The 16,029-nt window shown below is 46.5% G+C and overlaps 2 protein-coding genes across 2 annotated transcripts; one reads left to right on the top strand and one right to left on the bottom strand.

Annotated features, from left to right (window-relative positions):
• The first annotated feature begins 24 nt into the window (after positions 1-24).
• LOC146758018 (uncharacterized) lies at positions 25-2,349 on the top strand. The gene is made up of 4 exons (XM_085518645.1): positions 25-117; positions 664-952; positions 1,427-1,488; positions 1,692-2,349. The coding sequence occupies exons 1-4, from the start codon at positions 25-27 to the stop codon at positions 1,872-1,874; spliced, it is 627 nt and encodes a 208-aa protein (XP_085374771.1). The 3' UTR covers positions 1,875-2,349.
• An 11,932-nt stretch (positions 2,350-14,281) lies between these two features.
• Positions 14,282-15,232, bottom strand: LOC146758017 (olfactory receptor 14J1-like). The gene has a single exon (XM_085518644.1). The coding sequence runs from the start codon at positions 15,230-15,232 to the stop codon at positions 14,282-14,284; it is 951 nt and encodes a 316-aa protein (XP_085374770.1).
• Positions 15,233-16,029: the final 797 nt, after the last annotated feature.

Genomic DNA, 16,029 nt, shown 5'->3' with positions numbered 1-16,029 from the left:
GTGGGAAAGTGGGGGTTAAGCGGAATGGGTAGGAGTGAGTGCTATGATATAACACTGAAGAAGTTAAGCTGTCAGATCAGTGCTACAGTCTTGATGGAAAACTTTGAAGTGCTGAGAGTTTGTGTTTGAAGCACAATTGATGGATGTGTGCCCTTGGATTGTGGCCTTATCTGAAAGAGGTTAAGTGTGAAAGTAGAGGGAGCAGCCTATGAGGGTGATGTGGCGCTGCAAGACAAAGAACTGAAAAGATGATGATCAGTTGCATTGAATGCAACTGGAAACTCAAAACATAAAAAAAGCAGAAATCTATGGCTGCATGAAGTGGCAGTTCTTGTACATTGTTTGCCTAGTGAAACTCTTGAGGTTAAAAGCAGGATTGGAGTCTGCAATAACTCCTTTGTACTTTCTTGAAAACTGGTTTAAGTAGTGACCAAACATCAAATACTATAAAATATATTAGCTGTTACTAGAATGCCACTTATCTTCCCCCCATATGAATCACTGTCATGTTGTATGTGAATTTGTGAGGTGGGTTTTGAAGCTGAAATTAAAAACTTCTTGTATGGCTGTCTTCATAGTGGCTATCCAGACTATCTGTAGAAATAACAGCTATTATGTAGTCAGCTATTCACCAGTTTTAACTGATTATAAATTACGTTTCAGGGTGGAGAACATAGCATAGTGCCTGACACCTGTGTTGATCCTGAGGGCATTCTTGATTATGTGCATTATGATGTCATGGATATTAAAGAGCAAGCTGAGGCAGCACATAGTTCCATTGTATCCCTGGAGGACCCGAAGGAAGATATTGGCTGGTTTGAAAAGCAGCTGGAGAAAACTAACTTTGAACTGATGGAGACCAAAGAAGAGCTACCAGAGAAAAACACCAAACTACTTAAAACTGAAGAAGAGCTGATGCAGAAGAACAAATATGAGTTATGCGATGTGAAAGGTAGAAGACAGAAATAGTTCATTAATCTAAAAGAGAAATAACCAGTTTGAGTAGGAATTAGAGGAGATGTTCTACCTTTGGAACCATAGCCTGTAGATAAGTGATAGTTTGTTCCTTGTGTATATTCAGGTTCAGCAATTCCACGGTTTTTGGTTATTTCTTTTCTTTTTTTCCCCCTCTCCTTTAAACTGCAACTAGCAGCTTTATGCTTTCGTAAGTATGGGGTTAAATGTCTATATCTTGATTTTTACTTTTATATTGCAATCTCTACTCTTCTTTATGTCTTGTTGATGCAATGTTTTCGTTCCAAGAAATATAGAAAACTTTTGAATCACTCCCAATAAGTGAAGACCACACGCAAATTAATTAATCTGTTCAAAAGCTACCTAAACATTAGAATATCTGGAAAAATTGATTACTTAATAAACTATCTATTGGCTACTTATGTAACACAACCTTTTCTGTGTCTTACAGACTTTGAAATGCAGGTGATTAAATTGGATGAGTCTGTTGAGCAACTTAAAGAAGCAACTGAGGTAACTTTATCAAGAAGATGTTGTGTAAAATTGTTTTAATACCAACTTGTGGTAGCTTAAAATGCTATTCCAGTAGGCTCCATTAATAGATTTCTTACCGAGCTTAGCTTAACTGAATTTGCCTTTAATGCATTGTGTAATTCAGCTACTTAACACTACATTAGAAACTGATGACTGATTTTTTTTTATTTTTTATTTCCAAGAAAATGAATGCACAAAATGAAAGGATTCGAGAGCTAATGGACATCGTGGTGCGGAAAGATGACATTATTACAGAGCTACAAGACTTAAAATCTCATTTAGAAGAAAAAGTAAAAGATTATGTGAGCTTTACACATTTCCGTATCCTTATACAAAAAAAGAGTATTGCACTTGTCATTATCTGAAGGTGTACTTGTTCTGTCTGCTATTGAAATTTGTAACTGATGTCTATAGAGTCACTGGGTAAATATTTTAGCTGTATGGTTTTGTGTAAATATTTGCCTACAGAAGATTACTGAGACTTAAGTGCTCCTTTTGTTAAGCTTCAATGTAACTGATCTTATATCAATACAGGAAAAGACTACCTACCATTTAACTACCATTAAAGCAGAACCGGCAGAAGAGAACACTAATAAAGGAACTGAAAGCAGCCAATTTTCAGTGCTTTCAGTTAAAGCACTGAAACAAGAGAAAACTGAGTTGGAAGTGAGAAGAAAGCGCAGTACTGATGAAGATAAGCCTACTGTGGAAGAGCCACCTCCAAAGAAAGGTACAGTTTCTTCCATCCTTGAACAGGGTGTCTTCCAAAACAATAAATTGCTTCCTATTCCGGATAGGAAGCAAAAGGCTGTGAAGCGCGTACCTTATGGTATAAGGAGAAAAGCCACTGTGTTAAACTGTAAATAGAAGTAACTGTTATGTAAATATCCCTTTTTCAGAAGGTCCTATGCTGCTCATTTTTGAATGCTTAAGAAAAAAAGTTTTTTGCACTATTTTTTTCCTTTTTGCTGCTTTTTCCTCATCTGTTGATGCACTTGCAGATTTGGTAATGGTTTTAAAGCAGTTTCTTTAGGATTGTTTCAACTGCTGTTGCTGATCTTCTGAGTAGCATCAGCTGCTCAAGTGCTTTTTTTTGTTTGTTTGTTTTGTTATTCCTGAAGCAACTATCAAAATTGTTGACGACCTGCTAATTGCTCGCTCATGGGCAATATTTGAGCAAAATGGTTTGGATAAGCTCTGATGCATTTAACTTCACTTCTGGGCACAGCTGAGCATCAGTGTTCCTAGAATTACGGAAGGCATATACAATGTAGAAGGGAAAATCTAAAACTTAGCTGTAGTCCCTTCCTTTCTTGTATTCCTCTTGCAAAATATGTGCAAGGGAGAAAGTCAAGGCCTTCTTTGGATGAGATGCTGTTCTTGGATGATTTGTCCCTGCTGCCTTTATTTGGCATAAATATTGAATCCTAATGTGACCACTGAATGGCATCACGTATAAGCGTCTTACCAGAGACTGAGGGAGGGATGTGGACTCCTCCATACTCCAAATAGTAGTGGGTTTGTTCTAATCATATGACCAAAGCTCTCATTTAAAAATTAATGACAGCAATGCTCCACATAGGAATTAAAATGGGTAGCTGATAGTCACAATGTCAGCATGAAGTTTTCTGTTAAGAAGTACTGAGTATTCAATCATGTTAAAATTTTCTTCTATTTGTGAGTATTAATAGCGTCCAATTTCAAAAACTGCATAATATATATTCTTTAGCTATGTTAATATACACAGTAGAACAATGAGCACAGGTATGTTGTGCTGGTTCTTTTGTAGAATTAGTTATATAAGTAGAACAAGCAAAAGTGTTTTAGGAGATGCTAGGTTATCTCAGCTTCAAGTTCAGGGTATTTACACCATTCTCTGAGCTTTTAGGTCTTGTTTCCTATGCTCTGTAATAATGCTTTTTCCCTACTTCTTGTGTAAGGAGTTTCTAGACTGAACATTACACATCTTCTCCCTAGTCTTATTTATCTTGCTTTAGTGTTTGCTTGTTGTTTTCAGCATAAAGTGTTTAGATTACTTATAAATCGTATTCCCCTCACTAGTGTTGCTGGGAGCAGCAATCAAAACCCAAAACCTGGTTTGGGGTGGAATATGCCACTGCTGTTTCTTCAGTATGACTTTTAAATCAGTTGAGGGCTGTATATAAAACTCCTTAGATGAGTTAAGAGGCTGTTTCCATGCAGTACATGTGAATCTGTATGTAATGCAGGCTGCACATGGGCGCTATAAAATTCTGCATTTCTGTAGTTGTAGTAATAAAAGGACTGTACAAGAATCACCATGGAATATATTGTTGTGGTGACCCAATCCCTTGTAAGTCTTGACTTATATTTATTTTTCTAATACTTAAAGTATGCATATTATGGAATGGACGTAGCTGGATTCTAAAGCAGTGATGAAATACAGCAGAAGTCGCTTTTGATAGAAAGAAAATGCATGTGATTTTAGCTAATTGCTCACCAGTAAAAGAAAAAAACAGCCCCAAGCTAATGGAATATTTATGGAAACTTGAATCTGCAAATTTGTACAACTTTATGAGTGAACTTTATATGCAAAAGAGTAAGTGTGGACAGAAGTAGGAATCCTCATATTTTGTTTAGAGATCAACTGAATAAGAGAGACAGATATCAACACTTAAGTGATCAACTTGTCCAGGGTTTTATCTTTCTTTTGAAAGTAAGAGGACTGTGAGTTGGAATGAAATTTCTTAGAGAACTGTTTATCTACCATTTAGATGTAGATGGAGTGATTCCTGGCTGCCTTATAGGGATTGCTGAAGCAGGGAAGATAGAAAGAATACAGCTGTGAATTATCTATCTCGTTCCCATGTTTCTTAAATCTAATTAGATTTTCTACTGGTGTGGAGTGGAAGGTTTGAGTAGTGCCATGGTAAAAGTGTTCTTCCAGACTGAAAACCTTTTGCTGTTAATTCTGTATAGAAATCTGAGGCACCTGATTACGTGTCCAAAGAACTTTAATTCCTTCACTAGTATCAAATACTATGTGATGTGAGGGTATGGCTTGCACTTAGAAGTTGCTACTTGGTGTTGTGAACTGCTATGTAATAATGATTTTAATCAATCTGAGCTACATTCCTTTTCCCCTTTTTTTTTTTTGTTTGTTTCTTTGTTTTTCAATAGTTGTAAATGAGAGAAAGAAAAAGAACACTGTAGATCAAAAGACAATTGAACACATGAAACAAAAGTGCTCCGCGTACCGAAAGGAAGTACTAGCACTGAGGGAAAGAACTGAAATCTTGGAACATCATTTAGCTGTGCTTGAAGAACAATGCGGAAGAGAAAAAAATAAAAAAGAAGATTTCAGTAAGCAGGTAACAAGCCTGCGTATTCAGCTTTCTTTTTCTGAAGAAACAGCTGATGTCCTCCGTGAACAAATTCTGCAGGGTCAAGCTGACTATCGGGAAATTGCTTCTGAACTGGATGAACAGAAATCTATAAATATGACACTAGAAGACAAAAATGCCCAACTAACTAACAACATAGAAGTTGCCAAAGAATGTATAATTGATAAAGTGTCACAAGTAAAAGAAATGCGGACCAAATTAGATGAATTATACAAATGTCACATACTGCACCAACCGTGCCCCTGTGCCAAGGAACTGACCCAATCAATTGACCCAGTGCAGCCTTCAGCCGCTGCAGCGTGCACAGGCATGATGTTGCAGGTGTGAGGCAACACCTGGAATCGCATCATCGCCCTCTGAAAGGCAGCAGGGCTGAGCTCCGCAGACCGAGTGCAGCACTGACCTGTAGTGAGGAGCGGGCAGCTGCTGGATGGCGTCCTTCATTCTCTGCACCCTCTCCTCCTCTGCAGCAGCGCAAACAGCGTCCTGGAAAAAGGCAGGAAGGGATTCAGACACCAGTCAGGCTGGAGAGCTGCCACAGGTTTGGGAACAATGGGGACAGCGCGCTGGTGGTCAGCACCGAGGCAGACTAAATGCCTTCCAAGAGGCATCAGGGGAACACAGCAGCACGCAGCCTGTGCCATCAAGGCCAAGCAGTGCAAGCTCTGGGGGGCTTTACAGCCTGATTACACAGGCAGCAGGCATTTGCCTCCAAGATGCTATTAACCCCATTCTACCAATAGCTGGGGAACAGCAAAGGAAAGGGAATTCTCACAGCCATTGTGAATAGCTTAAATAAGCACCTCCTGGCACCACAAGTGCCATCAGTGAGAGGTACGATGTGGCAAAGACATGCCTCATGGGGCTAACAGAAAGAAGACCTCAGAGCTGGGGCACTGCTGCAACCACTAGCCAGGACGCCCAGGGAACACGTACGTGTCATTTCCAAGACATTGCCCTGAGCTTACCAAGAACTTGTCATACAGCTGGTCGGTCAGCAGAGGGTTTGGGAGCCCCCTGAAATACATCTTACACAGGGAGCTCACGCTGTGAATGTCTCAGACGCTGAGCTCTGGCACCTGCTCCGTATCGAATTCATGGCTGCAGAGAAGGACACAGAATTGGGCAGAGGGCTTTGAGAAAGACGAAAACAAGTCCACAGCCACACAAAATACAGTCAGGAAAAGGAAGGGGTTCCTCTGAATGCCCGCAGCATGGCATTGGCTCCTACTGCCAGCTGTGTCAGTCGCAGCAGTCTTACCGTAGTTGCTGGATCTTGGACATGACACCGGACAGGCGGTATATCCCGCGCACTACGCTATGCTGCTCAATGAATTCCGAGCAGGTCTGGAGGACCTGGGGGACTACAGAACAAGAGCCAGCGGTTAGCTCAGCTTCTTACTCAAGTCCTGGTTCAGGCCGTGCCCTTCTCACATTCCATCCACTAAGTCCAGCCAGGCTACCGCTTGCTTCCTCCTTAGAGGAGAAAGCTGGCAGAGACAGCTGTGAGGAAACCGCACAGAGATGTGTTCTTGGCTTTCCAGAAATGCCATGATGTCACGGAGTTCTCTCTAGAGCTCACTCCGGGACAGTGGGCACAAACCCGGGGCAGCAGGAACAAAAGCCCCCCCCCACTTTTCTCTATCGGCACAGCGCGGCGCAGCCCGGCCCGGCCATGTGCGTTTCGGGAGAGGGGAAGGGAAGGGAGATTGCGATTAGGTCTAACAAATAAGGGAGAAAAAAGGTGATCTGAGAACGAATGGCAGTTTAATAACCTAATAACACTAAACAACAACAAGAGAGTTTCAACAAAGAGAATACCAAGTCCCCAATCTCACTGATGGAGCTGTGGAAGGCAGGAAGCTCTGACCACGTTGTCTCCTCGCAGGGAGCCGGGCCAGCAACCCCGTCCCCTTCCTCACTTCCCTTCCGGTGCCCCACCCCACATGCCCCTCAAGGCAGCCCACAGAAAAAAAAACTTGTCCCCTTTACTCCCATTATGAGGCATGGTGTTCTGATGTGGAATACCAACACCAACCAAATTGCAAAACCATAACACATGACCTATTAACAGCCTGGAGAAAGTAATTCTGGCAAAGCCACAGACACTTCAAGTCCCATCACAGCTCCCTAGAAAATCTAAAGACTAGAAAAGCTAGGAAAAGAATCCAGGATGCTCTCTGTTGCCAGAAGGCTTCCTGCAATTTCAGGCTGAAACAATTGCTAAATATGATCTCCCTTTCTCATTTAGATACACAACAGAGGAAGATCTCAGGAATGGGCTGTTCCTTACCATCACGGACAGAGCGGAGAAGGTGCTCCCCCAGGTCACACCCAAACACCCCCTCCTACTTTGGCTCCGGCTCCGTCGCTCTCCTGGGGCGGGCCTTCACCAAGGAGCAAAGGAAGGGGAGGAGCTTGCCCCGTCTCCTTGGCACTGCGCAACAAAACAAAGAAACCAGTTCACTTCAGGCTTGGCTCAGTTGGATGAGGCCAAACATAATGCATTCGACAAAGCATGTAATAACGGGAAGAACATTCCCAACAAGGACACGCAAGAACAGATTTTCCGTATCCCTGGAGGTGCCCAAGGAGCTTAATGCAGTCAGCTTGCTAAGCTTGCTGAACTTAGGCATTAACGAACCCCCTTAAAGCCACATTCTGACCCCATTTTACTAACCCGCATTATCAAATGTAACATATGTACCTGGCTTTGGCAAGGAATTCAGGAGGGACTCAGGAACTTTTCCACTGATGAGTTCCACGCACTCACCAGGGAAGAATCCAACCTGTAATAAGAACAAAAAGACAGGTGGGAATTAGCTCGAGCCCAGAGCCAAAGGGAAGGTCCTCTGACACCGACACAGGGCAACTGTTTGCATCCAGAAGCCATCCTGTGCAGGCAGAGCAGCTCCAACCAGAGATTCCCGACTCTACTCAAGTTGTGCTCTCTAGTCGGAAACGTGTGCCTACCTCAAAGCCATGCTTGCCTCTCCAACAGGGGCTCAGCTCCTTTGGTGGCATATCAACAATGCTCACCAGATCTCCGACCTGCAAGAGATTGAAACGTCAATCCCACATTCAGCAAATCTGGTTGGAAAACACAGCTCAAACGACTGCCTTCTTCTATGCACGACAACAAGGAACGCCTGTAACTGCTTATCTCAAGGGAGAGCTCATCTGGCCCCTGGGCGACGTGGCTCTTAATAACATGGGCCGCCGCAATCGCTGGAACGTTGAGAGATGACACAGCACGCTCCAGCTGCGGCTTCCGCATGTTATGAGTATGCAAAACAGAGCACAGGCCATGGTCAAGATCTGAGGACAAACCAGGAGGATTTCAAGGTGAGGAGCACATCTTCTGAGAAAGGTGCAGCAAATGCGCTCCGTTCTTATCAGGAGCACTTCAGAAGGAGCTGCATGTCTCATAACAATCGTTTCTCTTCCTGGCGTGCATTGCCAGGCCATGCAAAGATGCATCTCTCTCTACCCAGACTAATCAGCAATGGCACTGGCACAGACAGCTGGCCAGGCCCTTTTTGGCCCATTCTTTCCTGCAGGAGAGTACATCTGCAGCTCCCTCTGCTGGCTCAACACAGGGAACAAAGACCAGCCAGAGCTTCATACTGTACCTCCGTCGCCGCCACCTCAGGCTCACGGCTGATCCCACTGCATGCGACACCCATCATAGCAAGTGTGAAGTGCTGGAACAGAGCAGAAACACACTTCTGTTTTCTCTATTCACACAGCACAGTATGGACAGACTTCTTCAGAGCTACCCGCGCATACCCTACGGCAAAACCATGTGGGGGGACAAAACATGGCACGTACCTGGCAGTGAGATCACCTCAAGCTATCTGCAGCAGTTCCTTGTCGCTTTGCTCAGATGGAATGAGAGCAAAAGCTGCACCGAGGCAGCGGGTGGAGGGCGAGGAGAGGAGAGAGAAAGAGCAGGTCAGTGAGCAGGGCTAAGACAGTCATGGAATAACACACACAGCACAACCGTTCCATCCACTTCCTGCAAGACATGCTGAGTCTCAGGCTACGTGATGCCTGTTCACCTAGCAACTTTACAATGCTTCCACAACTGAGCAAAGAAGACAACGGAAGAAGCACGGGACGGGTGCCACCTTTACAGATATCCCCTTCGGAACATGTGTACCGGGGGAAAATTACATCTGATGGTCAAGAGTAAGCAATACAGTGCTGTGAGCTCCGACAGCCAGCAGTTCCCAACACCTCACTGCCCACCCATCCATCCCACGCTGGTTCAGCTTACCTACAAGCTGCTGCGCACGACGGTGTGAAGAAAAAGGCACTAAATGCACTAAAGGCACAAGAACAACAAAACAACCAACCACTCTGACCACTAGCTCACCCACAAAGGAACACAGAACGCACCGCTCCTCCCCTCATTCCAGCCGCTTCTGACATCACCAACGGCCAACAGCCTGGTCCACCATGACCCCCCACAAGGCGGGGAGGCAAGACCACGTGGTCACATCTGATTCCAACACGGCTGATTCCACAACATTCCAGAAGTCAGTGTGGGCTTGGAATTCTATCCTGGTGTGGCAGCGCAATGGGAGGTGTTAGGGCACAGCTGAAGAGCTGACAGACACAGGTTTCCAAAGGAGGGTGCCAGATTAACTCTGAGCATTCTTTTGCAGGGCTCTTCGGGATGCATCAAACAGATTTCACAGCCTAGGTTATTTCTAGAAAGTCCAGTTGAGAAATGCTCACTTTGTCTGGGTAACGCCTTTATGCATCATGAATTAAAAATAAAATAAAATGAGCACGTGACCCTATGAAACTTACCTCTCTGCTCTTGTTGTCAGCCAGACACCTACGATGAGCACTACATTTCCCTGCTCCTGATTGAATTCTGTGTTCCACTCTGCTCCATCTCAGGGTCTAAAAGAAACACAGACAGAAATGATGAGAAGATCCTTTTCGCAGACGAAAGCAGAGGCTGCACGCATATTCTCTTTAGCAAGAAACACTGAGAATGCACAGATAGTTTTTTGAGAGGTAATGTGAAAGATAACAGAAAGCAAATAGATTACAGAATCACAGAATCACACAGAATGACCCGGGTTGGAAGGGACCTCAAGGATCATGTAGTTCCAACCCCCCTGCCTAGCAGGGCCACCAAACATACACCTTTACTAGATCAGGTTGCCCAGGGCCCCGTCCAACCTGGTCTTGAACACCTCCAAGGACGGGGCATCCACAACCTCACTGGGCAGCCTGTTCCAGGGCCTAACCACTCTCCTAGTGAAGAACTTCCCCCTAACATCCAACCTAAATCTTCCCTCTTTTAACTTAAAACCATTTCCCCTAATTCTTCTATTGTCAGCCCTTTAGAAGAGTTTACTCCCCTCCTGGGAGTACGTTCCCTTCAGGTATTGAAAGGCTGCAATGAAGTCACCCCGCAACCTTCTCTTCTCCAGGCTGAACAAACCCAACTCCCTCAGCCTGTCCTCATAGGGGAGGTGCTCCAGCCCCCTGATCATCTTCGTGGCCCTCCTCTGGACCCTTTCCAAAATCTCCATGTCTTTTTTGTACTGAGGGCTCCACACCTGGACACAATACTCCAGATGGGGCCTCACAAGAGCAGAGTGGAGAGAGGGACAATCACCTCCCTATCCCTGCTGACCACCCCTCTCCTGATGGAGCCCAGGATCCCTTTTGCTTCCCGGGCAGCCAGAGCACACTGCTGGCTCATGTTGAGTCTCTCGTCCATCAGGATCCCCAGGTCCTTCTCTGCCGAGCTGCTCTCAAGGACCACTCATCCCAGCCTGTACAGGTGCCTGGGGTTCCCCTGGACCAAGTGCAAAACCTTGCACTTTGCCGTGTTGAACCTCATTAGGTTCACCTGAGCCAGCTTTCCAGCCTGTCGAGGTCCTCCTAAATGGCATCCCTTCCTTCCACCGTATCGACTGCACCACTCAGCATGGTATTGTCAGCAAACTTGCTGACGGTGCACAAGAAGTTGATCAGATCCAACCCCAAGCAAGCACCAAGCCTCCTCAGGAAACACTTTGCCATCAGCTCTGTCATCACCTTTCCTTTCCTCCACACCTCAATCCCAAAGTGGTTTCCACATCTGCCAGCAAGAGTTACATCCCAACTTCTCATCTCACAGTGCTTCAACAGCACCAAATTTGCTTCCGGGGCCCTCCTTCAACTCACTGTGCTAACACTCATGATTCAAATTACACAGAAATCCTAGCAGAAGTTCTCAGTGAGAACTGCACCTAACATTCCTCCTTCTACAAGCAAACAGGCCCAACACGTGGTCATGAAAATGCTTTCATCAAAAAGAAGCAGAGATGGCACGGCAGGACAGACGTACTCGGTGTGCATGTCTGAAGCCATTTGAGAACCTAGTCGTTCTTGCTGCAGGACCCCTGTCTTCTGTTAAAAGCTGAACGGTCCCCAGAGCACCTGTTTCCATCAGCTACCACCATCCAAAGCAGCCAGCCTTCTTACAGTCACCTGGCCCAAACATCCCTTTTGCTCTACACTTGATTCCTGCAAGAGATGGGAGCTCGGCACGCACACCATCCTTCCAACACCCCATCCCTGCAGCAAGGGATCACAGCGCTGGCACAGCTGAAACAAAAAGGGTGTGTGAGTTTCCTGTTAGCACTCAGTGTGAACAAATCTACCACTGAGCAACACCGTGAGCCCCCACTCACCTCAGCACAGGTCAACCTGTAACCCCAGCCTTCCCCTATCCACGTGCACACGCATACTCATGCGCCACCCTCCCTGCTCAGCACACCCCCACGCACGCACCGCATCGTGTGCCCTCCTTTGCATTCACAGACGTGTTGGAACCACCCCTGGGAACACGTACGTGCCTACACCTTCCAGAAACTAAGAAGCTGAAGGCATTGCAAACTACACATTGCCAGGGCACAGAAGCTGCTAGAAAATAACCAAAGAATAATGGAAAAGACTACTGACCATCAAGAGGCAGGAAAACCAATCCTCAGCAACAACCTGTGACACCAGCAACAACCTGTGCAGCAGCAAGAATGACTGGAATTTATGCAGGAGATGGGAATTGTATAAATACAGAGGCAATCCTTTGTTCAAATCCCAACCTTGGTGGAGTGTAGACTCCCCTCGGGCGCCCAGCGCTGTTTTGCTCACTTTACTGCCTTGCTTAATTAAATAAAGCTCTCCCTTTATGTATCACACTGGACTTTGTCTGGTTTTGTCATGAGAATCTATAACAGTAACCTCCTGGGCAGTGGTCCCTCTGAGCAGGGACAGCACAGAGCCTTCTCCACGTGCCTCCCTCATCTGGCTGTGGTCTCCCTGTTTCTCAGCACTGTCCTTTATGCCTACCTGAAGCCCCCCACAAGCAATAGCTTTCCTTTCTCACAACTAAATTTATTTTCATCCTTTTATATTTCACAACAGCTGTAGGAAACTGCAAAGCTCCTCAGCACAGCTCTCCCCTTTCTGAGTCAGGCATGCCTTACAGCACCTCAGCACCTCTAATGAGGGGAGCAATGTAGATTGGGCTGAACCAGGGCAGCCACAGCCACTACTGGAGAACTGAGACATGGTCCGATTGTTTGTCCTTAGTGGGCTGATTGGAACAATTTGGGTTTCCGTCCGTGTCATCATAGGAATTCCATGTTGTAGATGTCAGGAATGTATTCACAACAATCACTGCTGATGATGGCACAGGTACCCTCCTGGATAGCTGTCCATTTTTCCAGTGCTACATGATTCTCCAAGACAACTTTTCTCATGAGTGGTGCTACCATTCAGTGGAGAGATGTGCAGCTTGTGGCGAGAAGACAGCCATAGCACAGAACCACCAAGCAGTCCATTTATATCGATGTCTGGTGAGAAAAGTATGGCAGTCAGTTGATGTCTGTGGCTATTTGGAATGTATTGCACTGGGTACGTAGGGTCATCCCCAAGTACACTGCCTGGCACTGCCATACCCCAGGCGGGACCTTGGTCCCGGCTCCAGCTCCTGCCCAGTGCAGCAGGTTTACTGGGCCAGACGGGCTGCAACCAGGGGAGCAGCGGTTCCCAGGCGTGTTGCAGCCCGGGTTGGGCTCCGAGGGGCACAGAAAGGGGTTGCAGCTGGGACAGCGAGGAAGGGAGTAGAGGTTAGCATTCTCTGCTGCCCGGTTGGCTCTCTGTTTCAGAGTGCAGCTGGGACTGCTTTACTTGCTCTGGGCCGCAGGAGACACAAGATGACCTCACTCCGCAGCTCTACATACATGGACTGTATTGTAGCTTTAAACTCCCTGATGCCTCCTTTTGAGTGTCTTAATGTGAAGTCTCCAAGGGGGGAATTTTCACTCCCCTGCCCACCCCCCGCCCCAGCAGCTCCCAGTTTCCCCTTGGGGACCCCGTGGGCAACATCTGCATTTGTAATCCACATTAGCCAGAGTGTTATCAGTGTTGCTGCTCATTGTCTTCCTGTGCAGGGCCTGCTGTGCCACCCCCTGCAGAAGGGCTGGGGAGGGCTGGGCTGGCACATTGACTGCTGTGTTCCCTCACAGCTTCCCTGCCATTTCTCTTGTCCCTGCAGGCTCCAGTTCACCTTCTGCCTTCCAGCCATGATCATCCCAGCCTTCAGGAGAGCAGAAAAATCAAACAAAATGAGAGAGAGAAGAGTACCCAAAGTAGGAGTCAAACCATGATAGTGCGAGAGCAGCACGTGCTTTTCTCTGTGGGGAGCTGAGAAGGCCACAGGCAGAGAGCAGCTGAGGTCTAGTCCGGAGTCTCACCCCGCTTCCTTTTAACGCCAAGTCCTCTGGGGATGATCCCCCCCCTCCCTCCCTGACTATGGGAACCCAAAATGCCGAAAATGGTGGTAACACGGAATGAGAACATGAACTCTTTAACTTCCACTGGTCTGTATGATGTTCTGATGTGGAATACAGACAACAGAAATCATAAACCCACAACACAGAGGCACTGACAGATGTGAGCCTGAAAGCACAGATGCCAGCCAGGAGCCCAGGGATGGTCCATAAGCTGCTGCAGGCTGTAGTCACTGCACAATCTGATGAACAGCTGTGTGCTTCCTGCTGGACTGTAAGTTTCTGAGAACATCTGACCCCAACAGCTCCAGAAATGTCTCAGAAGATGCAGGACAGACAGAGTCACTGCATGTTCTTTATTTTGTTAAGGTTCACGGAGAGGCTAGTTCATAATGTACAGTGTGGCTATGCTACAAAGGTGCAAGCTGAAAATGAATTGATTTCAATCCTAAGGTTTTAGTGAAAAACATTACAGTATTTTAAAAAAATGAATAAGATTTAATAAATTACACTTATAAAATTGCACAAAACATACAAAAAGGAGAGTTTGATTCAGTAAAAAGCTCAATACAAGTCATGAATTCAAAGAGACGTGCAGTTCACTGCTTGTGAAACACATTTAATAATCACTTTCCTCACTGCATCCTTGACCTCCTTGTTCCTCATGCTGTAGATGAGGGGGTTCACTGCTGGAGGCACCACTGAGTACAGAACTGCCACCATCAGGTCCATAGATGGAGAGGAGATGGAGGGGGGCTTCAGGTAGGCATAAAGGACAGTGCTGAGAAACAGGGTGACCACGGCCAGGTGAGGAAGGCACGTGGAGAAGGCTTTGTGCCGTCCCTGCTCAGAGGGCATCCTCAGCACAGCAAGGAAGATCTGCACGTAGGACACAACAATGAACACAAAGCACCCAAAGACTAAACTGACACTAAAAATGAGAAACACAACTTCCCTGAGGTAGGAGCCAGAGCAGGAGAGTTTGAGGATCTGGGGGATTTCACAGAAAAACTGGTTGACAACATTGCCTTGGCAGAGAGGCAGTGAAAACGTACTGGCAGTGTGCAGCAGGGAATTGAGAACCCCAGTGCCCCAGGCAGCTGCTGCCATGGTGGCACAAGCTCTGCTGTCCAGGAGGGTCCCGTAGTGCAGGGGCTTGCAGATGGCAACGTAGCGGCCATAGGACATGATGGTGAGAAGGGAATACTCTGCTGAGATGAAGAAGAGAAAGAAAAAGAGCTGTTCAGCACATCCTGTGTAGGAGATGGCCCTGGTGTCCCAGAGGGCGTTGGCCATGGCTTTGGGGAGAGTGGTGGAGATGCAGCCCAGGTCGAGGAGGGCCAGGTTGAGGAGGAAGAAGTACATGGGGGTGTGCAGGCGGCGGTCGCAGGCTACGGCTGTGCTGATGAGGCCGTTGCCCAGGAGGGCAGCCAGGTAGATGCCCAGGAAGAGCCAGAAGTGCAGGAGCTGCAGCTGCCGCGTGTCTGCCAACGGCAGCAGGAGGAACTCGCTGATGGAGCTGCTGTTGGGCATCTGCTGTTGTTGGGCTTGGAGTCCTGTTCAGAGTGCAGAAGATAATGACAAGTCCAGACCATTCTCAGAGACACTCTTCCTGATGTATTATGAAATGATGTATTATTAAATCATGAAATGAAATTCTACTATGACAATGTTCATTTAGCACCATTATTTGAATTTAATTTCATGAAGTTCAGCATTCCTTAAGCAAATAAAGCATATAGAGCTTTAACCTTCCTCTCATTTTCTGATCTTATTCCATATCCCTGGATATTTTTGTCTGTTTTATGTCTCATACCTTTGCCCGCACTTCTCTTAGTGTCCCCAATCCCAACCTCTGTGCACTTTGTCTTAGAGAAATCTGCCTGTTGGCAGGATAAGTGCATTATACACATCAACAGAAAATGATGATAATTTTAACTAGAATCACCCTTCAAGAGAGGAGAAGCTGAAAGCACAGCCTGTGTGACTGTTCACAAAACAAGCGATTGATTGCAGAAAAATTCAGGAGTCTCAGAGCTGTGTTCAAAGTTGACAGCCCCTTTTAGATTTCTGCCTCCAATCCTTTTTGCCTTCCCTCAGAACAGGAAATGGAAAATCCCTGCCTTGGCTCTGCTCTTGCAATACATCCTGTTGTGCAGTGGAGCTGTGATCCCCCTGCCCCAGGCAGCAGCTGTGGCAGCACAAGCCCTGACGGGGGACTCTTTCCCCCCACACGTCTCCCCGCAGCACCCTGGGCAGTTCCCCTGGCAGGCTGAGTGCTGAGCCTGGCAGGTGGCAGCGTCTCTGCCTCAGCACACAGCCGCTGGGGC

This window comes from Coturnix japonica, chromosome 17 (genome assembly GCF_054131305.1).
Source record: "Coturnix japonica strain WE chromosome 17, WE-NBRP24, whole genome shotgun sequence".
NCBI classification, from domain to species: Eukaryota; Metazoa; Chordata; class Aves; order Galliformes; family Phasianidae; genus Coturnix; species Coturnix japonica.
The sequence above is the reverse complement of the archived record's forward strand: the minus strand, read 5'-3'. Positions and strand labels throughout refer to the sequence as shown.